Here is a 27,333-nt window from a genome sequence, read left to right as displayed (position 1 = left end):
GATCAAAGGGGATAGGTAGTAAAGGATAAATAATGAAAATTGTTAGATGTGGGGCTTGAATTTCCATTGGTTTCACAAAGCAGGAGATTCACTGGGTTTCTAGGTTTGTAAAGCTGGCAGGTCCAGAAGAGGGCCTGGAGTGCAAAGGCCTGGTGGTATTTGGTAGCTCTAATAGTAGATCTGCCTTAAGTGGAACAGGTTTGCTGTTGTGTCTGGCAGCAGAAATAAAACTTCAAAAGCTTCCTAACTTAGGATGTTGGCTGTTCCATTTGAAGACAGCAGATTACAGTGATCCTGTTAGTGCATTGACACTGGGTCTGAAGCACTTGTTCAGGTCAGGCAGCAGGGGTGTTCCTGACAGAAAGGAATGTGTGAGCCTGATTTAAAACAGCCTGAGCCCTCTGACAGTACATCCTACATCCTAAACTGTTCATAGACTAACTTATCATGGAGAGATTCAAACTAATCTTCAGATCTTAATAGAAACCACTGTCTGGTACAGATACTGGCTCTCATCCTGTGGTGGGTGGATCCTCCAAGCCTTGACAGAGGATAGGGGCTTAAATTGAATTAGGGCTGGGACTTGGGATGTGGTTGTGGCGTTGGAGGTCTAGCAGTGTCTCTGTATGGAAAGGGTTCAGCAAAGCAGTGATCTGGGATGTGTGGGCAGGACAGACTACTGGAAGTGAGGGAGGGCTACTGCCAGTCACAGGACTAGCAGGATGGATAGAGTTTGAGAGATACAAGTTTGGTATGAGAAATTTTTGAATCAGTACATTTTATGTAAACACAGAAGACTAGAGAACATGGATGCCAATGTGACGGGCCATTCTGAGGGGATATGGATCTCTGAGATTTGGGAATATAGGGGAGATATTAATGTGTGAGAAAGGAAACTCTTTTGTATATATGGAAACTAGTCATAAGACCTACCAAGAAACTAACTTTTTAACCTCCGTGTGGCAAACTAGACTCTTCAAACATGTAACCTTAATTTAGAAGATTTAAGCTCAGGGAGGCTGAGGAATGTGGTTCAGTAGTGTGTCTTTGGTCAGCATTGGAGGAAGGTGCTAAACCCGAGTGGGACTGTGGGGCAGGTGAGCAAGATGTGATACTACTGTCACCCTAAAAAAAGCCACACTTGCCCTGTCCTTCTGCCCAATTGCTCCTGAACAGTGAATCCTATCACTGCATAAAGTACCAGTAATACTGATGTTCTGCTCTGGGCCAGCTGCAAAGGTGTGGTCCCATATTGGTACATGTGGTGCTGTCTGGCAGTGGCACTCCTACCTTCCTGCTCTGCCAGTTGCTGTTTCCTGTCGTGGGAAGCATGGTGAGTCTGTTCTATTTGTTGGTCACTAGTAAGCAACAGACCATAGTGAGGTGGTTTAATTGCAAGGAATTCAGGCAGATCTTTATCTGTAGCTGCAGTAGGAGCTTGGGTAATACTGTTCGCCAGCTTAACTGGTGAAAAGTGGCTGCTGCTGCTGTGTAAAGATTTAACTTAACTTTCTGTATGTTTGAAGGCAAACAGGCTTCCCTGTTAAAGGGAAATGTCGCCGTTCAAAGAAAGAATTTTTGTGTCTCTGTCAGTGCTTTTGGGGGCAGTTTTGAAGACAGCTGCTTCTTGCTGATGGTGATCATGCTGTAGTGTTTTGGAAACTTGCAGCACAAAGTATGTTTTGGCAGTAGCTGAGTGCAAAGCATTCCAGAATGGGAGACTTGTTAAGGCAAGGAGTTGGCGCTGAATGGCAGACTCATGCAGACATCTGAGATCAAGCAGAACATTTCCATTTAATTGTGATCCCCAAAGTTGCTTTGGTCGGTACAACTACTTAAACATATCAACATAAGGCTCAAGATTTTCATTACAATGTAGCATTCACATGAAAACACTTAAGCAGCAAAACATGCTTTGTATTTGACAAAACATCCCCAAATATCTGTACAGAATTATTTTGATACACAGTATTTCTGGAACAAGATCTAACCCTTACAATATAAAACACAAAACTCCTTTTTGTCAGTGGTTAACAGCTGGTTTTGGTGATGTGTTTGTCATCAAAACTCTAGCAACAAACGCTTTTCAAGGTGTTTAAGACTGAGATACATAGTTCTATATAATCTATACTTTAAATGAAGATTCTGCTTCCATGTTTTCATACATTTATTTGATGGAGTATCAGATTACACAGTCATAAAATTCTATTTACTATTTAAAGTAAATTGATAAATGTTATGAAAAAATACCTTTATAACATCAGTGATGCTTTAACTAAAGTGAATAGTAAGACTATTAACCAGGAGTTGAAAGTTTCAGGCCCTGATATTGAAAGCACTTCTGTATGTCCTTAACTTTACATGTACGGAGTCTCCCTGGCAGCAGAGGGACCACTCTGATGGGCAATGTTAAATGTGTGCCTAAGTGTGTGCGGACTGGGCCGAAGTACTCAGAGAGGCGTGCGTGTATTACACAGGAAAACATTCTCAGAACATAAATAAAATCTGATTTTTTTAGTATATACATATATATCTTAACTGGAAGGATGTGTTTTCTCTTTCTCTCTTAAAAAGGCATATATTCCCATTTCACTCAGAAAGTGCTTATATATTCTCAGCTTGAGAATTACCTCATCAGCTGTGAATCTAGCATGGACAACAAATCTAAGCCAAGAATGCCTTATCAGCAGGAAATACTGAGGGAAGAGAAGGCTGGCAATAATTTCTATACACCTCGTATTAATAACAAACCTTCTCATAGAGAAGAATACACTTTTAAATATTTTCAATCCTGATATATATACATTGATAAAAATTCACATTTTCATGCTTTAGTGAGACACTTTAAAATCCTACTGCAGGCAGCTCCCAAAGTAGCTGTGTCCAGTTCTTGGCAGCTGCCTCATATTCAACTCTAAAGAAGCTTAAACTCTTGATAGCTGAGCAGCCAATGGGGAAGGAGCAGAAACATTTCTACCAGACTTGGAAAGGGAAAGATAAAAAGAAAAAAAGCAAGTGTTGGGGTCTTTCCATTTCCAGAGGAACAGTAGCTCTCCTGTGTCCCACAACAAGACAAGGCAGTTCATGCTTCCAAGTCCCATCAGACCTGCTTTGTACCATTTCTGATGGCAGGGCCCAAGTGCAATGTCTGTTCCACACAGTCGTCAGTAGTCTAAAGGAAATGTACCCATCACACAGCGAGAGGAAAATAGCCCTTTGAAGCACAGCTGAACCCCTCTTCCCAGGAATAGGTAGAACACCTATCTATTGCACCAGTTTTTCCAATGTACCAGGAGTATCCCCAGGGTTGACGCCTTTCACGGCTATCTATATGCACTTTTCTGACAAATTCAATGTCTCTGTGGGGAAGGTGACCTGGAGAGGGCCGCTCTTGGACACAGAGCTGGCTCTGCCGCCAGAGCTGACTTCGCTCACCAGGAAGACACTCTCGGAGTCGTGTCCCTGCGAGGAGTCCGAGGTGTCGGAGCTCCGCAGTGTCCGTAGGGACGTGGTATCGGAGCCGGCGCTGGGGCCCGGGAGCAGCACGCGGCCGCCGGCGCTGCTCTCGCTCAGCTCCGGGGGATACAGCAGCGTCTGCGACGTGCTGCTGATCTCCCGCAGCTCCCGTGAGATGAAGGAGGGCGACTGGCTGGACATGGCAGAGGAGGTCCTGCGCCCGTCCACGCAGTTGAAGTTGCCCCCTGAGTGCTGCCTCCGGGCCCCTCCGATGCGGCAGAAGAGGCATTTGATCTTCTCGATGGCTTTGCTGAGGACAGTCTTGCGGAGGAGGATGTAGATCCACGGGTCCAAAATGGGGTTCACTGAGGCAATGCGGATTGCCTGCAGGTCGGGGTTTTGCCTGACATCTTCCACTGATTCTGGCCGGTACAGCTGGTTCACAAAGACACGGACCTACCCAAGGAGAAGGGGAAAGATACAATTACATAATTGCATCAGGACAGAAAAACTTACACTTCAAAGCACAGATCTAGATTTGCAGATGTAAGCTACGACAGAAGAGCAGCCAGGCATCTCAGATCAGCAGTCATGAATTTGTTTTTGGAAATAGCAAAAAAAAAAAAAAAGTCAGATGAAAATTTTAACACATTTGTTACATGTAGAACAAGACTTTTTTTTTCCTATCTCTTTTGCCTCATAATGAATCTCTGAGCCTCCAAATTTTGGCTGGTGCCTTTAAAATTTCCCTGGAACAAAGATGTAGACCTGTATCCTGCTTCCTTGGTGTACCTCACGTCTCATACAACCTGCAAAGAAGTAACAGACTGGGGACACCTGACCAGTCGCTCTCGCAAAGCTGTAATAATCACTTAGAAATGAACTGAAACACACACGATAATCCAAGTACATGAGACTCTTTTAAGCAAGTCCTGAGTTGTCCATTCCCAAGTTTAGAAATGTATTTTCCTGGCACCTGTCCTTACTGGAACTGCTTATATAACCACAAGTGTTCGTTTGCTGCAGCATGGTTTAGAAGAACAGGGACGTCAAAAAAAGAAAAGGAGGAAGAAACACCCAGAGAGACAGGTCACCCAGCTAGGAGATTTTTAACAGGCCAAGAAAATGAGATTATTTCAGCACTCGACTAGAGTACTCTCTTCTCCTATATGAGCCAGCATTTTGGTTTTACTTACAAAAACACTAATGAAGTGGTCTAGAGTTTAAGATGTTGAAGCTGATAAGCGAAGTGACTATTTAATTAGTGATTATAGTTTATCATGCACTAATTTTAAAACTGAAGGGCCCTGTCTTCTACACAGAAATGTAGTCTTCAGCATATTCTTTTAGTTTCTTCTTCATCTGGTCTCTCTCCTTGTTTAGAAGCCACTTTTGTAAATGCTGCTGTAAGGCACAGTCCACAATGGCATCAGAGGAGTTTGTTGTGTTGATTGGTCTCAAACAGCTCTTTAGTTTAGCAAGACCTAAGCAGTAGCCAGTTAGAGAAAGGCTTAGGAAAGCCACTGAAAAGTGGATAATGGAAGGTTCTATTTTCCTCAGGTTCCTTAAGATAAGTCAAAATAGATTCCTTAATTATATCTTTATCTAATACGGTAAAAATCTGGTTGCAAAATTATGAGGTTTTTTGAATCTCATCCTTGCCTTCTGAAATGAAGCAAGGCCTGCATAGTTATGACGTTACAGACATGGAGGCAAGCAGGCATTTAAATAAATGAGCCAAATTAGGACAGCCCTTGTAAGTAATTTTTTTACAAGTCCTGCATGTGAAGCCATCCAAGTATGATAGAAGATTTCACAATTCTTGAGAAATTTTCCTGCAGGAGGGCAATGTAACAGCATTCAGCCTTATCAGTATTCAGAGATGGAGTGGTATCCAAAGCTATCAATGGCATGTTTAGAATAATGCAGAGTTCCTCTGTGGAAGCCCTGTGCCTACAATCTCTCTCAGCTGGTTTATCAAACTGATAATTGACTGTATTCTTTTATCAGTACTTTTCTCTAGGTTTATGGATAACTTACTGAACTCAAGATGTGGGAAAATCTTTATAAATTCAAGACTTTAAAATTAACTATTGACTTTAAAAAAAAGCAATATAGCGATGCCACCTTTATCTGCAGTTACTTTCCTAACGATTTATAACACTGCAGATGTCTTACTGACTACTAATTTCTTGGCCTTCTTGATCTCTTAGGCCAAACGTGCCATTCAGGTGCTTCAAAGAGTATTCGTTTGCATGATGAACTTATTTTTATGGCTTTAAAAATTGTTAAGAAACTTACCTTTGATTTTAATATTTGGCTTTATTTTAAACTATTTTAGACATAATATTATTTATCATTATAAATTTCCTTTATAAATAATTTCATCATAATTTTATCTATAATACCGCAATTTTATTATTTTATTTATTTTTTTGACTGTCCGTTCTGTAAGCAGCTTTTCCCTATTCATGCTGTGAAAAAAACGATTCGGGAATAATAAATCAATAAACCAGTTGTTGCGCCCGCCGCTAGATGGCGGGGCTGCCCCACGGCGGGTGTGGATATGTGCATAATCTGTGTGTATAATACGTATATATTACGAGGTTTATGTGTAAATATTTGTAATATGTGCGTTTTTATATGTATAATGTGTACGTATGCACAACAGGTATGTGTATATGTGTAATATGTATGTGTGTATGTGTATAAAGTGTAGGTATGCATCATGCGTAGGTGTGAGATGTATGTATTTACATGTATAATGTGTATATATGCGCAACAGGTATGTGTATATGTGTAATATATGTGTTTGCATGTGTATAAAGTGTAGATATGTATTATGTGTACGTGTATGTGTGATGCGTGCGTACGTGTATGATGTGTATATATGCACAGTAGGCAAATATATATGTGTAATATGTATGTGTGTATGTGTATAAAGTGTAGATATGCATAATGTGTCCATATGTATAATATGTCTGTGTGTATATGTATGTGCATATGTATGTGTATTATCTATAGATATGTATGTGTGTATATCTGTAACGAGTATAACAAATCCACCTGGACCACACAACCAGAAGGCACAGTTTGAAGATAGCTGAAGAAATGTACGGTTCAACTTGGAGACCTGGCTTGCTTTTTGTTCTTGTTGTTGTTTTTTTATTATTATTATTTTTTTAAACTCAGAGCTATAGTTACACGTCAGTGGTTTAATAGTCGGATTGTTCTTTTGATAAGCAGCACGTGAAATTGAGGTACTTATTCCACCTCTTTCTGCTACCTGGCAGACTTTATGGAAAGATGAAAAAGTCTCCCAGTGTTCACCCTGTAGCTGAAAAGGATGGCTGAAAAGGACTATTGCTAATGGTACAGGACAGCTTGTTTTATGCTATATTTCCTTGTGACAGCTACGCAGCATGTGGAGGTTAACAATTCACAGACTGGACATAGTCAGTGAAAACTCTGATTGTACAAACTGTTTCTACTTCCCAGAAGAGTCCCGTAGAAAGCTCTCCAGAATGTTATATGCATTTATCAGTTCACACCTATTGTTTTCTTACATTACTCACAATAGGGTAAAAATTTATCTGTGTAGGAATGTAAATTCAATCCTTTACTTACTGGTGAAACAACATTTAGTAAAGGATCACTTAACAGCAAGAGATGTACCATGTTTTGGCTACCAGTCCTCTGCTACAGGAGGTAACATGATAGAAGATACTGCCTGTCATCTTCAAAGCAAGTGCCAAATAAGTGGAATCCACTACTAAATGAATTATCTAATCTGATGCTTGGATTTGTGCCATTTGAAATCCTACCTAAAGAAAGAAGCAAATTAGAACAATTCAGATCTCTAAAAAATAGGGTTTGTATATTAGCTTTGCAGCTGTAGAATTCAGACAGCAAATCTTAAAAGTAGTACCAGTTTATTTGCAATTAAGTACACAGCTCTAAGGTACGTCAAGTTTATGCTCAAGACAGGCACTTGTAGGATCAGAGTCCTTGTGCTGTTGGCGTTTTTCCTCTTTACTAACTACATATGCAAGTCCTGATTTCTAATCCTATGAAGCATTATAAAGTGATTTTACAGTTACAGTCACACTTGTAATTGTTTCCACAGCTTCCAACTGCCCTCAAAATCTCCCCACATGCTGATATGATAAATTAAAAAAAATATGGTAGTAAGCAGGAACAAGTTTTTCAGCTCCACAAGCCAATAACCTTTGCTCTTCAAGGTCTTACTGTCTGCTTGGAGACTACTCTACTGCCAAAAAATCATGCCTAACCCCTTGCAGTTGATTATGGACAGTCCCTGATACGAAAAAGTTGAAACCAGCCAAGCCAAAAGAAAATCCAGTTTTAGATGAATTAAACATCAAGTTAGAAAATCCTGATCATTTCATGCAATCTACAAGATGTACACCCTGAAACATTACATTTTATTTTTCATATCACCATAATTTAAGAACAACTTTCATGGGTCAGAATGAGAAAAAGATCACACACTTAAAAATTTTAAGAGTATCTGACAGACTGCTGGAGTGAATTACAGACTTGGAGTAGTACGTGCCTATTCACTCATGAAAAGAGCTTGATGTTTTTAGAAAGATAAAAAATTCTACTCTGTTCTTGACAAAAATCTCTCCTAATATAACTCACATTAATATAACTACATTTTACACTATGCAATTCTAATTTCTAAAAAGCTCAAAACATTTTAAGAGATTACATAACCCGTGTAGAGTCAAGGCAAGAGTCAGTGCATAAATTATGGGCTTTTCTTACTTAATTTTTTAACTATTGTCAGATTCATGTCTTTCACATCCCTTTCTGCACATTGAGAACACACTGGGTTATATAAAGTTTCCTTTCACAAATTTTTTTTTGATTCATCTTTTCTTTCCTTGATATATTTGATCAGCCTTCACTTCTGTCACGTTCATTCAGTATTTTGCATAACCTCCCATAATTTTGTTACAGCATTTGCTACTTTAAAATTTTGCTGATTTTATGAATAACCACTAAAACTCTAAATTACCCTACTTGTAAATCATGTGCTGAGGCATCTCTTTATTAATAACTGCTGTTATCTGTGACTCAGTTATTTCCAAGCTGTTTAATATTTCAAGTCTTGAATTTTTTTCTATCAAATCATAGTAAGTGGATCCTGTTGGATTGACCCCATTTGCTACCTTATTATCTTGTGAAAGTGCTTGTTCTAAAATATTGGAGGCTTATATGTCTCTTCCAGAAGTTGCTTTTCTTAGATTGATGGTTTATTGAGCTGAGATCATCAGTGGGAAGTCAGCTCGTCAAAAGAAAACTTAAGTCACAAAGCACCCTCTGAGCCTGCTTTGTGTATCTGAATCATGCTGGCAGCACCACCTCACCACTTTTATGGTTCTTGAACAGTGCCAGGCAGACCTGCTACAGGCAAGCCTCTCACATGGTGAGGACTCCCTAAAACTCCTCGGAGTCATGAAAATGTAAGTCTGTATATTAGTAATCTACCTACTTCAAATAATGTCTCTTTCTAGGGATTTATAATATAGAGGTGTCACTTCTCTGAGTTTCTCCATTCCTAACCTCAGTGTCTGTGCATCCAGAAAGCTTAACACAGCAGCATTCATGGCAGCTCATCATGGCACAAAGCAGCAAAACTGGCTGTAGCTTATTCCCACAGAGGGAGGCAAGAGACTTCAAAAAGCAACTTAACAATGAAGAAATTTAACCACACTAGACGGTGTGATGGTGTGTATATATGTGGTTATTTGGGTTTGTTTTTTTTTTAGAAAAAGCTTCCTTTTATTTTTAGTCATCCATCTAAGTGAAATTAGGGCCTCTTAGGTAATTTTAGATAGAGAAAATACATACTGCTTTAGCTGGTAAAAGCTAACTTATGTGAATATACCCAAGGTAACACTCTGCCTTTGTATGAAGCGAAATGAAGGTCGTGGGAGAGCTGTACAACTTTATCACCTGCACCTTCACATACTTCTGCTATATGCAAGTTTTTCACTAGCTAGTGTTTAAATAATAAAGCCTTTGCCCCACCCAGGTTCATTAAGATTAGCCCTCAGCAATCTAGTTCACTTTCTGGTAAACCCTCCCTCTTGATTTCCAGTCCCCCTCTCCTCCTTTTTTTTTTGTTTTTAAGTATTATGTAAAAAAAGACCGCCTAGGTTCAAATAGATACAAATTATTTCATTTTGCATTTCACATTCAGAATTCTCAGCACTCCTCTAGCTGCTTCACTACAGGATAAGGCTTGGCTTGTTTTCTGAAGCTGTTTAAGTACATCACATCCTGACGCTGTATTTAATTCAGAAAACTTGTTCTCTGCATTTACTAGCATCTCTTTTGAAAATGCAATATTGTTCTTTAGTGAAGTAGCTGTATTGATACTAGATTAATCAAATTAAGTACTGTCACCCCTCAGTACTGTCGGGGTTTTGGCCACCTGATGCATCCCGGTGCAGCAAGTCAGCTTACCCCTGCCATATCTGGAGCTGGACTGCAGGGCAGGCTGGCAGAGTTCCTCTGTCTAAGGCATGTGCTTCTCCCGGGGACACCCTCTGTGCAGGTCAGGCAGCACCTCTCCACCTCCTTTGGACGTCAGGCAGGGAACACACGGCACCATGCTCGGTCACGCCTTGGCACCGCACCAAGACAGCGCCGAGGGACGGGGATGGCCTCTGGCAACGCGGGGCCCTGGGGCTGCGGCACGGCCGCGCTTCGCTTGCTCCTGTTTGCCAGTAACGCGGCAGCCCCGTCCAACCCTTGTCATTACAGCTCCTCTGAGCAGGGGGACACACTCGCTGACAGCTGAGTCCTGTTCACACACACTGCTCTAAACTTCCTTACAGTGACATACAGTTTTGCATCTCCAGCCGACCAGCGCTGTTTGACATACATTGCACCCCCTCTCTACGACAGAGGGATCATCCTTCTGACAAGAAATCTTACAAAGTCCTTCTAAAAACACCTTCTGTCTGACAGCCACTGCTTGAGTCCCTACCCTGTGTTTTGTACGATGGCAAATAAGGCAAGCCAACTATTTGTTTAATGTCTGAGCCAGAGTAGGACAGGATTTTTGACAAGCTTTATTTTGGTAGCTGGCAAGCAAGAACTGAGCCTCTCTAGTTGGTGGATTTGGGTTTCGTTGTCTTTCCTGAAGATAAGGCGGAGGATTAGAAACAAGAGGATCCTGTGTGTTCAATTTAATAGCACAAATTTTATCAGCCTTTTCAGAAAATGAGTGACTAGTTGTAAAGTTGTTTGACATTTCAGCATGATCTCAAGGTTTATGTGGGCCAGATTCCTCCAACACTCATTTCACTGAGCAATACACTGACAGGTGGTTCCACTGAGTTCACTCCTCCCACTGTGTGGGGAACTCCTGGAAGGATGCCTGTGTGGGATCTACCCCAGAGAGGGTGCATGAATCCTTGAGGAATGAAAGCTTAGCTTAGGTTTTGGTTGTGAAGAACTCTGTATGTTGCCACTGCCAAGTGCACAAAACCCTGTCCTCCTTTTGTACATCACGGAGTGTTGCACCCTTCAGCAAAAACATGCACATTTTAAAAGCACACTAAACAGCCAGAAATGCAGGGCAGACCCAAGCCTCACTTATCACAAATTAATTTTGCAGGTGAAGTTTAAAGTGCCTTTAGCACTCAGGATTTTACTATGTGGATTCCAGTTGAACAGTGAAACAATTACAGATGTTTTTAATCAAGCAGGTTTATCTGTTGGGATAAGCAGGTTTCTTTCTGTGTAAATGTAAATCTACTCAACTTTCTCCTACCATTCAGGTATGCTAACAACCATTGAGTTATTGTAACAGCTTGTGACACCAACTATAGGTGCCACAAATAAGCACCTATTCCAACAGGAATCTGTTTGACAAACACAGACTAGGAGAAGAAAAGACTCTGCAATAAGGGTGATGGAACAGAAAAGGGTTGCATGATGTTACTCACCACCAGAGGAATGGAGCAGATGACCACGACCAGAGAAGTGGCAATGAGCAGAATAACCATTTGGATTTCTGCTCCAGCCATCCGACGGAAGCTCCGGCGTCTGCGAAAGTCAGATAAACGGCTGGAGGTGGTGTCTGTCCCCAGGGACGTGCGCCGCATGAACTGGCGGTGCATGCGAATGAGGGCCACGCACACCAGGATGTTGCAGATCACAGTCACCAGGATGAGGAAGGAGCTGAAGCCCGCGTACATGTAGGAATATGCTGCATGGGTGGACACGTTTGTTCGCCAGTCTATGAAACACCAAGTGTAAGGGTACTGCAAAGTAGATTTGCCGAGTCCCATGCTGGGGAGAGCGCAGAACAGCACGTTGGAAGCGTAGATGGCAAAGAGAGTGAGCCCTGCCAGCTTCTTGTCTACGTAATGGTTGTAGAAATAGGCATGGTTGATGGCTAGGTACCTCTCTATAGACATGGCACAGATAATGCTGAGGCCAGAGAGCCCAAAGAAGAGGAGGATGAAGGAGCTGTACTCACACAGCGCAGCTCCTCCTGGCCATCGGTTCTGCAGGTAAGTGGCAATTGTGACCGGACTCACCAGGCAGGTCCCCAAGAGATCTGTGACTGCCAGTCCACAGACCAGAGTGTAGAAAGTGGTCTCCTTCTGCTCCTTCCTGGACTTGCAGAGCACCACGATGGCTATGAGGTTGCCCACCACGCCGAAGATGAACATGACAGTGGGGATCGTGGGGGGCTTCCCGCCTTCGGCCCCGCTGGCGGTCCCGTTGGCGGAGCCGTTCGCAGGTGGCATGATGGTGGGGTCGAATGACATGATATCCACGCTGCAGCTGGCGAGTTGAGAGGCGGCAAGATCGCGTCCGAAAAGGAAAAGCCGAGTAAAGGAGGGGAGAGGGCTGTGTAGCGCGAAAGTAAAAAATTCAAATGCGAGAGAAGTTATTAAAAAAAAAAAAAAAAAAAAAAAAAGAAAGAAAGAAAAAGAAAAAAGAGAGAAGAAAGTGTTGTGTTTCAGTTAAAGAAAGAGATAAAAAAAAGTCCTAAAATGGGGCCGAACCGGGGTGCCGTCCGTCAACCACCGACCGCAGCCGGGGGAGCCGGGGCTGCCTCTTCCTGCCGCAGTGCTCCGCGCCCAGCCCGGAGGGGGATCGGGGCGGCCCGAGCCGAGCGGAGCCGAGCGGAGCCGCCTCACCGCCTCTCGCACCGACGCCGGGGAGGGCTCAGCGAGGCGCTGCGGCGGCGGCTCCAGGTGCCCTCGGGGCGGCGAGAGAAGGTGCCGGAGCGCGGTGTCCGCGGCTCATCCCCCGCCGCCGGCCGGCGGTGCGGTGCGCTGCCGCGGTGCGGAGCGGAGCGGTGCGGAGCGGTGCTGGCCGTGCGGGGCGCGGGCGCCGTCTCAGTCCCCGCGGCGCTCCCGCCGAGTTTCGCCGCGGAGGGCGGGGGCGGCCCGGGCCGCTCCGCCGCTGCTCCCCGCCCTCTCGCCCCATTGGCCGCGCCGGCCGGGGCAGGTTGTGCGGGGAGGGCGCGGGCGGGGGCCGGCCCGGGGCCGCTGGGGGCACCTGTGCGCGGGGCGCGGCCCGTCCGCCCGCGGAACGCCGGCTGCTGCCTTCGGCTGTGTGCCGGGCCGAGCCCGCCGGGGTGACATACATACATACGTTTATCTATTTGTTTGTTTGTTTATTTATTTATTTATTCAGAGGGGGCGACGGGGTGGCGCCGTACAGGACGGCCGGCAGCCGATGCTCTGGCATCGGGGCTGCACGTCCCGCTGCCGAAAGGAATATCTGCTTTACTGCCTTTTTCTGCCCTCTGTTAGCGTGGATACCGAGCACGGGAAAGGTGTGTGTTCAGGGGGTGCGTTTGTAAGTTTGTACCGAGAACTTGTTCTGTCTTGACTGTGAGACGATCACGTGTGAATTGGAAATAGGGTTGGTTACGCTTGTTGGCAAGGCCCTACGATTCTAGGCAGTCTTATCTGGGCTGGTGGAAGGGCAGCAGTCGCTGTATGCAGTGCCTGTGTCAGCTTTCACCCAAGCGGTGATGGTGGTGATGTAGTCCCTGGTCCAGAAATGTCCATACAAGACCAACAACCACAAGTATGTCCATGGGAGTTTCTGTGCTAGTGACCTGAGCTGTCACTTCTGGCTCAGGGATGAAGCTTCACATTGTCATACTGTATTTCACACCTGCTAGTTCCCTTACCCTTCTACACTTGGTGACATTGAAAGAACACAAAATTTCTGTCCCGAAACACAACACTTGTATCCTTAGAAGAGTATCTTCTCTGATATAAAGGCAAAATGCATTATAAAAGTCTATTACTTGTCAATCTTACCATCTTTCCTCTCTTTTATTTCTTTTAAGCCTATGAAAATGATGCCTGTGGACTTGCTATCAGTAAAGTCATGATAACATCATGATATACTGATGACAAAAGTACTGACAGAACAAAATATATGAGGACAAGATTGTACTGTGGGAAAGAGAACAAAGAATTTCAGTGTTCAGTGCTGTATGGGCAGACATGAAGAAAAAGAGCTGGGGTTTATTTGATCAGTTTTTTTTTTTTTTTTTTTTTTTTTTTTTTTAAGGTGTTATGGTGTTATCTAACTGCTTTGAAAACTAAAATGCAGTTTTAGAAAAAAAACTTGATTTTCGCTGAACACATATAGGGATAAATAAACTGTAGCCATGGTGGTGATCTGGTCTGCCCAGACAAAACAAACAGCAGTGTTCCTTACATTTTGCTGGTTTTGATGGCTCTTTATTTTTTATAAAAATAGAGACTCATTCTGTCACAAGCACAGGGTTACATGTGGGAAATAGATGTTGATAAGTTACATTTGCCTATCAGAAGCAAATTAGAAGCACTTCAAAACAACTTCTAAAGTGTAGCACAAAGGTTGTTTTTGCTTATCTTTTAAACAGTTTTCTGACTGTTCCAGGGAAGCTGACCCAGGTGCAGAGCAAGCTCTGAATTCAGGAGGTGTAATTGCACATGCTTTCTCAACAGTCCTCTTTTCATACACCGAGACTTTGGAGCTCTAGCATTAGAGACCATTATAATGGGATTAATTTAACACATGTGCAGCAGTATTTGCCAGTATGGAAAAAGAACTACCTTGCTTCCCTGAAGCAGCAAAAAAGTTTTTTATGACTAAAGGCAGAGGAAATGATTTGTGTTTCTTTGTTGCTCCCTTTTTTTCACTTCTTTTCTCATCTGCACATCCTGTCTCATGAGGTATTTTGCCCATCAATCTCATAACAGTCTGTTTGTCTTAAGAAGGTTCAGTGTATAGGAAAGGGTGCCCAGGCCCTTCTGTGGGTGCTTGTACATGAGTGTGGGTGTGAAAGAGTGAATTCTATCTTTTGTTCTCTAAGGTCTGTCTCAGATACACCTGAAGAACTAATTAAAAAGTGCAGGAAACTCAGGAAAATCAATGAAGAAACAACATTTTTTAAAAGGAAAATGGTACAAAAAGTTTAGTTTTAAGTGCAAGGATAGCATGATCAGTTTTGTGAAATAGTCCTTTAATTAGAGAATAGGATAGAAATCAGTCACACGATTGTGAGGTGGATTTTGGGGGTGTGAGCTTTCTGTGTCTACCCATTGTCTAGCTTTCAGAGTTCGAAAAATACAGTAACTTTTGGGAGTTTCCCACTGAAGTAATGGTTTTGATGTATAGAACTCCTAGTCAAGATGAAAAGCATAATCACGTGAAATCCTTAGTCTTCAGAGCAAAGCAGACACTGTGGAACTGAAGTGGAACTGAAAAAATGAAGAAATTCCACTTGTACCATGAGTTGTCATCCTCTTATAGCACAAATGTCACACATTGTAGAATTGAGTAACCACCAAAGAACTTCTGTTTGTGAGGAAACCACTTACATGAGAAGTCAAAGTATCATGAATTAAAAATACAAGCTTTGAAGGCTAATCATATATGGGGAAAAGCCTTCAAAAACACTAGATTAGAAAACATTAGAACAGTCAAAATATTTAGGATTTACTTTTAATTGCCTCAGAGTAAACTTTTTCTGATTATTTTGTTGCAGTTTTTGGAAGGTTAATTGTGACACATGTGACTCAACTACTATGGCTTGATCAGTTGAGATGTATAACTAACTGTGTTCATATTTCTAGCTTGGTGAAAGATTTTAATTAAAATATTTGACTTTTTTTTTTCTCTTCCATGTCATATTTAATGAGCATGTCTCAGCCGCCGTGTGGTATCCCTTGTGTCTCCTTTAGCTGGCTGATGGTTCCAAAACCTTACCTGCATTGCTCAGGGGCAGCTGTAATATAGCCAAAAAAAACCTGTGCTAAGGCCTTCCTGCTGTTTGTAACTGTGATTTTAATACTGAAATGCCCATGCAGACGTTTGAATTGATGGCTATTTTCTGGCAGTGCTTCTATGAGCTTCACTGCTGGAGGAGTGATGTCTTCAGCAGGCAGTGAAAGTGTGTGTACAGCCAATTTTGGAAACTTTGGACTGTGCTTAGCATGCTGCAGGTCTAAAAAGCATTTTGCCAGTTAAACTCCCATTACATATTTGGAGTTCAGTAAGATTTTCGACTTACTCAAGAGTTTGTCAGCCTTTCTCCTTTCGTGGAAAATTTGGCTATGAGAAAACCTTATTGCTGCTTTTTTGCTTATTTTTTTGCTGTCATACTTTTGACACATAAAGTTTTTTCAGAAAAAAACCAACTGTTAGAGTAAACTCTGTATGTCAAAATAAAAACATTATTAATAGACAATGGAGATAGACTAAACCAAATGTTACATAACAGTCTTTAATTAATAATTAGAAGAGAAAAAATTATGCAAGGAGTAAGCTGAAAAACTCTTTCAAAGGAATTGGGGAATTCTGTAACATCACTTGAACAGAAGTAGCATTGTAAGTAGAAAAATTTATATTTTAAAACATAGAATATTTTCCTGCCCTCATACTTTTGTATAAAATCATTACAGATGGGAATAGTTTGGTGGGGTTTTGTTGTTATTGGTGGGGGTTTTTTTATTTTATTTTTTATTTTATTTTGGGGGGGGGGGCTTTTTTTTTTTTGAAATCTATTTATTACTAATATTACTGGCATTATTACTAGCACTTATAGCACATTTCCTTTGTTCTTGACAAAACATTGTGATGAGTAGGGGCTTTCCCAGGGTGGGGTAGTTTTTTATGGAGTGAAAGCAGTCCTGTCCTATTCCTGCTCTTCTCGTTCCATGCCTGTCTAGGAGAGAGCTGCAAAATGCCACTGCCAGGGGACCCAATGATGCAGGGTGTGCAGGGCACCTCTGCACCCCTGTGGGACACTGTCTGTAACACAGCTCTATAATTTACTCCACAGTCATGTGTTCCATATTAGTCAATCATGCTACTGAAATTTGGGGTTTTTTTGACTGTTTAAATGATGCTGGTAATCTTTGTAGTACACTGGGTTTTTCCTCTGTAATAATGTCCAGCACTGCACTAGTAGACAATTTTATTTTGGCAGTTATTAAGTCTGCTAGTTGTTAAAATACTTAAAATACATAGTTTTTTTCAATCTGTTTCTTTGGAGCAGTGTATGTTTAAATAGCTTATCCTTCAACTGTTTCTTCTAGTCTTTTCATTTATTTATTTTTAAGTTGGCAGTTTTTTGCTGGAGAGGCCAAGGCAGAAATGGGAAATTCATAGAAGAGCACTGATAGTGAGCTGTCAAAATATTTTCTGTTTTAAAAGCCCTTAAAGTACTTTTGACTATTTCAGGCATTACCTGATGTGTTACATGCAGCCAGCTAAGTCAGATCCTATGCAGAAAAAGATGTTGTGAGTTAAATTCCTCTTTGCCACAAACTGTTACCTTTGCTGAAATAAGCTAGTATTTTAGAATATGTGCTGGATGAGTTGTACAGATGCCTTAGGATATACTTTTTTAATATTAGTAATTGGAATTTTTTGTATGTTTTAAACTTTCTGTGGCAGATGCTGTGTGCTGTTTCATTTTGTTGTGAGGAGACACAGTGAGGGGCTGACAGCTGTGGTGGAAGCAGAAACAGCCCAGCACTGCACAGGAAGCAGTTGTGTGGCAATTGCTCCAGTCTATCTATTCTGCAGATTTTCCATGAGAGATCATAAGACTGAAGACCCTTCCAAAGATCCTGGCTGTAATTTTGTGACAGTATCTGTGTGCCAGAAATTTAAACAAAGTATCAGGCTTTCTCATGGTTGTTATTTTTGGGGATTTTTTGGGCTGTGTGATAGGGTTGTGTCAGGGTGTGATATACACCCATGTTCTGTGGATTTGAAGAAAGCTTTGCAGTTCTGTTTGAAAGTTGAAACTTTTATCAGGTGTTAAAAGCTGTGTACCAAAGGCACCTGTTATGAAATGAGTGGACCTCTGATTTTTGCAGCTGGTTTAACAGTCATGGAAGTGGCTTAACTCATGGTATGGTTTTGTAGCATTCCTTTCTCTGTTGTCATACTTGGCTTCATTTTTTGTTCAACACCTCCATGTAAAATAAACTATAGTTTCTCTGGACAATATATTCCCTGTATACAAGTTGTGTTCTGTTTCTGTCCTGGTGAAGTGGTTCAAGAAGACGGTCATTAATTTTGGGGTGAAAGTTGTTCCATGGGGGTACTGAGGCCATTTTAGAAAGAGGGCAGAATCGTTCTTAGTGTGTGCTGAGTCTCTGCTGCCTTTGCAGTGTGAGGGCTGTCTGGGCATATGATTTGAGAAGAGATGTGAGTTACAGTCAGCTGAAAGTTTAACAGAAATTTCTTTTTGTATCATCCTGCCCATTGTGGGGCTGGACTTGAAAGTGTTTCCAGCTGTCAGGATGGACTAGCAACTAGTAGTGAAGTGCAATGATTCTTTTGTTACCTGGCGAAAGAATTATCTGAATAAATGCTAAGGATAGGCTCTCCAGGAAAGATTTTTTTTCTTTTTATAAATACTTACTATTTCAATTATTCAGAAGGGGTTTGTACGCTGTGCACCTACTGTATGTGATCAACTGTTCTATGGGGTGAATTATGTTACATTAAGTATTGAGTTCTGTGAGATTCCAGGACCAAGAAAGATAATAGAAACCAAGAAGTTACTGGATGTTATCTGTTACTCAGCAGCTTGGTTCTTAGAAAACTCTACTAAAGCTCCCTGAAAAAAGGGCTAATTTTGTGGGAATGATTCATGTATTAGGTGAGTCAGTTATATCTCACTAAGAGGACCCTGGCTGCAAAATCACTGGAATAAGCTCCAGCTTTAGAAAGACTGCAAGAAGTGACAAACTGTATTTACAGCGGAAGGTTTTTAAGAAAGTCCACAAGAAGTTTTCAAGGAAATGTTTTCTTGCCTGTAAATTCTCTGTTATTCCAGCAGAGGGTAGTTTATCCTCTAGGAAGCTAGGTGTGTTGAAGGAATGATTGGGGAAAGGTAACTTAATGATTCCCATTTCCTCTTGTTTTAGATAGGGCAATAAAAATTAACTTCAACAGACTGACCTCATCAGATTAACAAATACTGAAACATATTGTTAGGCTATGGTATGTTCTTAGGCTGGGACTGGAAAAGGCAGCCAAATTCAACAGTAGCCACATTTCTGTCCTGCTACCAAGGGCTTCATTTGCCCTTCAAGAACTACTGCAGTTTGCTTGTGCTGAGAGCAGTTGCATTATCAGCTTAAGAGCTACTTCACTCTCATTTGTCAGCTTGTGAAGTAGATACAACACAAAGCATTGTTTTAATTTCAAATACATAAAATCACTCTAGTTGCAGAGTGTTCGGCTTGTTTACAGTTGCTTAAAAGCCCTTTTTTCTGCCACTGTACTTACTGCTGCAGCAGCTATTGTTGAGGAGAATAAATGTTTGCAGTTTGTCATGGTAGTAACCCAGCTGCAGCAGCTCCCTTCTTTGCTCATTGGAATGGGTGTGACTGGGGGATGATCTTTCTATGGTCTTCCCTTCTGTGATATTTTATTTTAAATTAGTCATCAGGAGGCGGTCCTGAGGTAAGCTTTTGTGGTTGCCAGTCCTGAGGTGCAGCTGAAACTCTTCTGACATGAGACCATGAGTGAGGGTGCTGATGACTGAGTATTTGAAAGGGTGGCAGAAGAGATGTGAGGATTCACAGCTGCTCAGTTGTCCTGTTTCAGTGAAGCCCTGTTACTCAGAATTTGTTTCCATTCAAAGCAGTGTTTCTGCTCCTCATGGATACTGGCATTTTTGCCTGATTTCCACAAAGAATATACTAATATTTATCTTTTTGTTTATCTTAGTAAGAGATACAATATGATTAATACTATGCTGCATATTTTATTATTAATCTTCTGTATAATTTGCTCTTAAAAAAATCATACTAGGAGCATTCCTGTAAGAAACCTCTTAATATCATCAGTGTTAATCATGCCCATGCTTCCATGACTAGCTTGATCTTGATGTTACTATCACTTTGAGCTTTTCCTGTGGTGCATAGGACTCCTATATTTCCCTTCCTTCCTTCCTTCCTCCCTTCCTCCCTTCCTCCCTTCCTCCCTTCCTCCCTTCCTTCCCTTGTTCTTTCTCTCTGTTTCTTTGAATCAGATAGGCCTGTAATTCACATATAGTTGCATTCCCTCTCTGTTACAGACTTTCCCCTCCTTTCCTAGTTTTGAATTTGCTCTCAGAAATGACACATTATTGGTTTCTACTGATAATTTTCTATTGATTGAGTAAAAAAGCCCTAACTATATCAGAGATGAGTAATGTGTCTGAATTGTTTATTTTGGAGCAATACAGGTATAACCAGTTACCTTGCTTCTAGTTTTTACACCAACATTCTACATGATCAAAGGGATATAGGAAACTTCTGCATGGATCAGGACAAAATATATGTCTACCAATAACACAAGAAACCTAGGCAATTAATCTCTTAGTGCAGGCATTTTGGTAAGCTATTTTACTAACGTGGGATTATTCCAGACCTTAATCCCAATCCAAGATTGCTTTTGTCTAAACTTTAGACAGACAAAAAGAAGGAGGAAGAACTCAAGACAGCTTTTCCAAAGTTATATGTAGTGTTTGCTACTTATACCTAGCCAGATTTGCTACTTGCCAGTCTCTTGCAATCTCATGGACTTTGTAGCCTTTCAAAGAGGAAATAAATTTGGAGGACACAGACCCATTTATAGCTGATTTAAAGTATTTAGTTTCTACTTTATGTTGTTTCACTGGTAAGCAGTTTGCAAAGTGCTAATGCATGGTTAATTGAGACTGTAATCTTGTCACACAAATGTGTAATGTCTGTGCTAGCAATTAATATATTTTAAATAGGCATAAGTAAACTTTGAACCACTGCACTCCAAAACAACAGTTCACAATTTATTAAAAAGATGTATTAGCTTAGTAATATTTTTGAGATTTTGTAAGTGAATATTCATATGTACTTCCTAAATTTATATATTTTACCTGTTACTCCGACATTTGGCTATGATAGAGTTACAAAATGGAACAAAAATGAACTCCATTCTCTTTAGAAATGTAGATAGATAATAGTTTTAACTAATATACACATTGAATTCCTGATGCTGTTTTCTTCACCAGCTGGAAAGCCTCTCACTGTCGGAAAGGCATTCAGTATGTTTGACATTAAGGGTGGGGGAATGTTTGTGTAATTATAAATGTTATACTTGCAAATATGCCTTCTGATTGCAACAGCCTGAACTTCCACATGTCAACAGGAATTTTAACTTCACAAGATAATCCTTGGTTTATGTACCTTGGCACCTTGCTCTTTTCTATGTAATTTCAGTATGTATGTCGCCAAATTGTAGCTGAATTTTACATGTGTGCACATGAGACATTTGGATAATGTCAGTTCTCTTGACTAAATACTGGGTTGCTCCAACTACTGTGTGCAGCTGTAACAGTTTTAGTATTGCAATGAAAGCTGAAATCACACGGCATAACAGTAATTACCTGTGATCTTAGAGGCTTGTCATATCTTGTGCAGTGCTGCTGAGCCTGGTATTAATTCTAGAAAGGCTGTTGGTTGCTGTGGTCTGAACATTTTCAAGGAACTTGATGTGATTTTTTCCTAGTTATGTAGCACAAAATCTTCAGTGCTTTACAGTATCTCCACAGTGATTCACAGGTGGGTTATTTTTAATGTGGTGGTGTTATTGTTTTTCTTTTAGCTGAAATAATTATTTAAGAACCTGATTATGCATTCAGGAAGCAGAGTGGCTGCAGTTTTCATCTGATCTGAGGAGGAAGAAAGAAAGAAGATTGAAATGGCAACTATGTAGTGAAGGATTGCACTTCAGGACTGTTTGCTTTAGGATGGTAAATGAAGTGTCTGTGTGCTACCCATCCTTTTGCAGATAAACTGAGTTTCATATGCATGACATTTGTTGTCGAATCCTGGGAATGATCTCAGAAAAATGATAACTGAGTATTTCTTAAGTATTTGTGTGGTATGAGAGACCCCTTGAGACAAGCTGAGAAGAAAGAAAAAGGAAAAGAAATGTAAAGGAACAATATTTCTTGTTGGATGATAAGGGCCTCTTGAGATCTCAAAGGTTTATGCCATCTCTTTTGCAACTTCTTGCATGTGTATCTGTGATATGCTTACTGCAGTAGTGCTTCAGCCTCACCCACCTGAGCAGGTGCAAACATAGCAGTGTTGTGGGACACCCTCTCTGACAAGGCAGATCTCAAAGGAATGGGTGTAATGTATCCCTCAGTTCATGGACATGTATGCCATTTGGAGAGCATTCCTGCATAATGTGTATTAATTAGACAAGCAAGATACTTATGTGATGTAAATCAGAAATGTACTGATTCATATTCTGAGCCAGAACCTAACCCAGTATGTCACAAATACCAATCTGTTTTACAAATAATCTAAACTATTTTTGATACATTCAGGGAGAGAGAATGTTTTATTTTAGTGATTAAGGGTTAATCATGTTACTTTTATTAGTGTAATGAGAGAAGGAATATTATCTGTAAAGGCTGTGGAAAAATGGTAGCTTTCATGAGAACTGGTGTGGCGTACAAATTGTAGGAGGATTGGTGATAAGACTAAATGTTGGAAGAGAGGAGCACAATGGGAGCACATGGGGAAGTGGAGTTAAGGAAGACCTGTTTTGTAGGCGCAATTCTTTTTCTTGGAACAGTATTTTTTGTATAGCCTAAAGGTTGTCTTTACTCCATTTCCTCATGACATTCTGTTGGATTACAGTGAATACTCTCAGTTTGGGCTGATCACTCTACTGCTTGTGTGCATCCAGAATTGTGCTGACCCCAAGTGATCAAGGTATTCTCCCACTCTGACAGTGACACTGTGCTTCTTGATCCCTTCTCTAAGCTGCTGGGCACTACACTCACAGAGAAAAGCACAAGAAGTTGCTGCAGATTCAGGCTTTGCTGTACCTAGATGCTTGGTGTTTCTGCATTTGCATCATTAACGTTAGATGATTAGGAAGCCTCTAGGAAAAGTTACTTACGTGGCAAATCCCAACAAACTGAATGCAGAGCTGGGAGAGGTCTTGAAAACAGGGGGTACCTTAAGCAGTGTCACTGCCTGGAACCAGTGTCCTTCAAGACAGTCTCCCTTTCCTGAAATATGGCCTTTTTTGTTCAAAACCTCTTACTGTTCTGTTGCTTGCCTGCCACTCCCAAGGTATGCTATGCACTACCTCAGCAGTTAAAAAGCAGCAGGCTTGCATTCATTTCCTTCCTCTGCCTGAGGGAGCTCTAATCAGGATCTCCTATCTTCCAGGAAAGTATCCTGGCTATAAAATACTGAGGTGGGATGCTTGCAGTGTCTTCTCTTGAAGGTGTTTTGCTGTGTGTGGAATAATTAAATATTAATTGGGAGTGCGAAAGAAGATCAGTTTGCAGATTAGCTCACACATCTGGGAGCAGAGACATGAGTTTTAAGTCCTAGCTCCAGAGAGTGTTTGTTGTTAGCCCTGCGGTCTGTCTTCATCCTGGTTTTCTGAGGATGTCCTTGATTAGAATGCCATGGTTGAGAGAAGCAGCAGAATGTGGAACTATCCATAGATATGAACGGAAGTGAAACTGATTAAAATTAAAATAGTACTAAAGATGTCAGCTCTCTTGAGCAATAGCAGCTGAGTGTGCTAATAGGCAGGTTTAACTAACAGGGATGATGCTGAGTATCTAATTTTGGAACTTAAGTACCAAATTAAGCATCTAAATCCTACCTCTAGTGTACTTACACAGATCTAACCATAAATGTCAATGCATGCTGAAAATGTAAGGTATTTTTACAGTCCCATGCAGCCTCTTGTGCCACTATCACTGCTTTGCTCCTTTTTGTGTTGTATGTATCTCTCAAACCTCCTCCTTGTGTTTCTTGCTTTCACAGCTTTCCATTTCCATTAGTTCTATCAAGAATCCCTCAGTTCCTTTTTTGCTAGATTCCATGTCTAAAATTGCGTCTTCAAATACACTGTGCCATGTATCAAAGCTGATTTTCCTACCAGTGGTTCCTGCAGGCTGTTCTTAGCTTTCATCACTTCCTTATTGGAGTGCTTTTGATACCATATTAATCAACTTGACTAATGTATGGCAATGATGCTATGATGCTCTTTCTGCTCACTTTTTTTCTTACAGGAACAAATCAATGTATTTTATCTGAATTACTATCCTAGTTTTTGATGATTCTTTTACTGGACAGTCATTAGTAATCATCTTTTGAGAGAATAATGGCTCACCTAGTATATTATAAAAATGTACAAAGACATAAATAGTAGAAATTGTCTGTACTAATAATATTTTTATCAGTGTAATCTCTTCCAGTGTTTGGGGACTATGCTATTTATAGGACTTTGTTCTATTTCCATCATAAGTATGACATAAAGAAAATAAGGTGCTACATCCCCCCAGTTTCATTACTGGTTCAGAAGGAACTGGGATGATAATTTTATTTTCAAGATGTAATCTGATATACTTTTGGTTATCAAGTACTAAGTGTCGACTAATGCCTTCTGTTTTCAAGGTTGTGGTGGATGTTAAAGTTAGCACTTTACAAGTGCTACACTTTTTAGCAGAATCTGGTCAAGAAAGCTAAATTGGTTGTGGTAGATTGCTTTCACTGTCACAAGGTTTTGCTAATACATTGTGTGCTTCTAAGACTCTTCCAGTAGCTAAGAGAGTGCCACATAATAGAATACTGTAAAAATTTTTGTAATAAACAAAATGTGATATCTGTAAACTCTACTTTCTTGAAATTGCTAATACAAAAGATGATGTTGTAGACATCAGTTTTTGGAGCAGTTCCTATTCAGGAAGTTTAAATGCCAGAGGCAGCTGTAGTGAATATTTTGAAAAATTTGAGTATTTTGAAAAAGTGTGTCTGTTCTTGCAGGACTTTACTGGAAGTTCTGAGCATTGTGTTTTGTCTGGGAATGAGAAGAGAATGTGTTAGAGCAATACCTAAGCTCTTACAAAATCTGAGCTCTAGAAAACCTGATATCCAGTGCTTTTTAATAGTAACCATAAACCTGTTTAGCTGCCTGAAATATCTAACAGCATGGCATATTAATGAGTATTTTAGTGATAGAGAGAACTGCATTATCTGTCTTAGTAGACCAATATGAACTTTTAAAAATACTATTTGTTTTATTTGAAGGACAGGTATTAGTATCTGAAGACAGATATAAGTATCATTCAGTTTTAAAGGAAATGGATCATCATGACATTTTGAGAGCACCAGTAGAGATAATTTTGATTAATGCTTACCCACTGATTGAAAAGCACAATGCATTTTCATTCAGCCCCAGCATAAAGTATCTATGTCTTTTATCTGTACAGAGACAGAGTAAGAAGCACATTCTCTTTTAATACCTTTGCACTGTTAATTTAATTTTTTCTATCTGTGCCCTGCTTTAAGCCAACTAAGTGCAAGTATGGTTTTCATTCAGATGGATGAACTCAGTTACTGTACTCAAGGCATTTAGCCTTGCAATAATTTCTGGCATCATAATTCAAACCTAAATTAACTGCTTCTATGGTTTTTTTATCCTCCATCTCCCTAATAATTTAGTATTAATGATAAAACCTGATTCTCCTTGTGAACTTACCAATAAAGCAGTTTGATGCTGGTCTCAGGGGAAAAAGTACAGAGATATGCTTGGAATTGCCCAATTAGTAATGTCTTTCTAATTTCCCTGTAGTGGGGAAGTAGTGAAATGAGCTTTTGATATCCAGCCAAGAAAGTTGCATCATAAAGGTTTTAAAATGACAAATTAAATTCCATTAATTGTGACCTGTTTCTATGAAATTATAGTGATGTTCCTAAGTTAAAACAGGTTGAAATCGTGCTGGGCTGTTCCTGGCTTGTGCTTTCAGAATATTTATGTTATCAGAATATTTGCTGACTGGTTCAACTGAAGGTATGTTGAAAATGTTATCAACCGTTGTCATGATGAGAGGCAAAAATGGACATTACTTTTTTCTGTCGGCTATTTTTCACTCACATTTTTGGCTTTTTTTTTTTATTTTTTTTTTATCTTGACACTCTTTGTGTCTTTTTAACTTCATTCTTCATATTTGTTTTTGTTTTTGTTTTTTTTTTTAAGCAGCCTCATTTGATTTGAACCTTCTGATTTGTTCATTGCCTCAGAGAGACATCAACAGATATGCAGGCCTGATAAAAAGTAGTGTTGGGTAACAGCTAGCATAATGTGACACGATGTGACAACTACAAGCCCTCACTCAGAGTTTTGTATTTCATTTTAAAAACTGACTTTTTAAACCCCTTTTTCTTATGTTTTGTGCATGCTTATAACCCCTGAATCTGTCACTTTGGGTTATTCCTGGAAATCGTGCAGTTTGTATATGGAACAGAGGGGTTAAAACTAATATGGGTCATGTCTCCTGTCTTCAGATCACCAAACTTAAAGCCCTTTCTGAACTCCTTTGGGGCATATGGTTTTGAGGAAGCTTGCAGAGGGGCATGAAAGAAGAACTACATCCTAAATTTACATTTCATTTCCTCCATGCACTTTAATTTGGCCTCCAGAAGTTTGTTTAGCAGAATCCTTAGAGTCAACAGAACTCTTGAGCATTAATGAGATACAGAAAGATAAATACATTTCATAATAAATTCATGTTACTATCCACTCAGAACAAATTTTAGGGAGGCAAATTAAAATTAAATATTTATAAATAAAACGATCTGAATTGCAAAACAAATTTCAGTCTTTAAGAGGAAGGGGAAGCCTTCTGAAAGCTAAAATTGCTGTTACAGTAACTGGAAGGCTCAAATATTGCACAAGAGATTTAGCCTGACAGCAGATGAACACTTTAGGGAAATGAACAACTGAGCAGCTCTGTTTCCAGTAGAAGTAATAGACTCAGCAGATTACTCGTGGAGATTACAACCTCAGGAGCAGAGAACTACTAAGGTGTTTAATATTTTTGCTAGTTTTAAGCCTTCATGATCTATGTATAAAAAGCACGTTGAGAAAGGCTGCTGACAGTTTTTAAAAAGGGAGCTCAGACCTCAGTAAAACTTGTCTTCTCAGTAGCGATGCATACTCTTACCATTTCTCTCTGCTTTTCAAGTTGCTCTTGCTATTTAATCTTCAATTTTTTTCTGAGCCTTTGCCACAGTAGATAGATGCTGTCTTTTTACTAAAAATGAACCTGCTGTTTAAGAAGAATTAACAGAGAATTTGCTTATGTCCTGCTGAAACCTGTATTCCACTGATTAGCCTTTCAGTTTTAGATGATTGAAAGGCAGATCTTTGTCTTCGCAGAGATTAAATTGCAAATAAAAGACCAATATGGAGATTTTCACCCAAATAATGACCCTGTGCAGGTCTTTACAGATCAATACTTGTTGATCTGTACAGTAGGGGACAATAAAGATACTTTTT

General features: G+C 40.4%; 1 protein-coding gene across 2 annotated transcripts; it reads right to left on the bottom strand.

The window, feature by feature from the left end:
- Positions 1 to 1,775: 1,775 nt before the first annotated feature.
- PTGER4 (prostaglandin E receptor 4) lies at positions 1,776 to 12,435 on the bottom strand. Of its 2 annotated transcripts, XM_066338559.1 has the most exons (3): positions 11,981 to 12,435; positions 11,445 to 11,860; positions 1,776 to 3,912 (listed from the first exon to the last, which is right to left on the bottom strand). In XM_066338559.1, exons 1-3 carry the CDS (start codon positions 12,273 to 12,275, stop codon positions 3,328 to 3,330), a joined length of 1,296 nt encoding a protein of 431 aa, XP_066194656.1. In that variant the 5' UTR covers positions 12,276 to 12,435; the 3' UTR covers positions 1,776 to 3,327. The 2 variants fall into 2 exon arrangements, with proteins under 2 accessions (XP_066194656.1, XP_066194654.1); XM_066338557.1 differs by having other exon boundaries at positions 11,445 to 12,435.
- Positions 12,436 to 27,333: the final 14,898 nt, after the last annotated feature.

Source organism: Sylvia atricapilla, chromosome Z (genome assembly GCF_009819655.1).
Source record: "Sylvia atricapilla isolate bSylAtr1 chromosome Z, bSylAtr1.pri, whole genome shotgun sequence".
Taxonomy (NCBI): domain Eukaryota; kingdom Metazoa; phylum Chordata; class Aves; order Passeriformes; family Sylviidae; genus Sylvia; species Sylvia atricapilla.
Note: the sequence above shows the minus strand (reverse complement) of the source record. Positions and strands in the feature narration are given on the sequence as shown.

What these genes read in the sequence shown, in the direction of transcription:
- PTGER4 (XM_066338557.1), bottom strand. Translation starts at nt 12,275, where the DNA reads ATGTCATTCGACCCCACCATCATGCCACCTGCGAACGGCTCCGCCAAC. An exon ending in TCTGCTCCATTCCTCTGGTG is followed by an intron (nt 3,913 to 11,444) that starts GTGAGTAACATC and finishes CTCCTTGGGTAG; the next exon opens with GTCCGTGTCTTTGTGAACCA.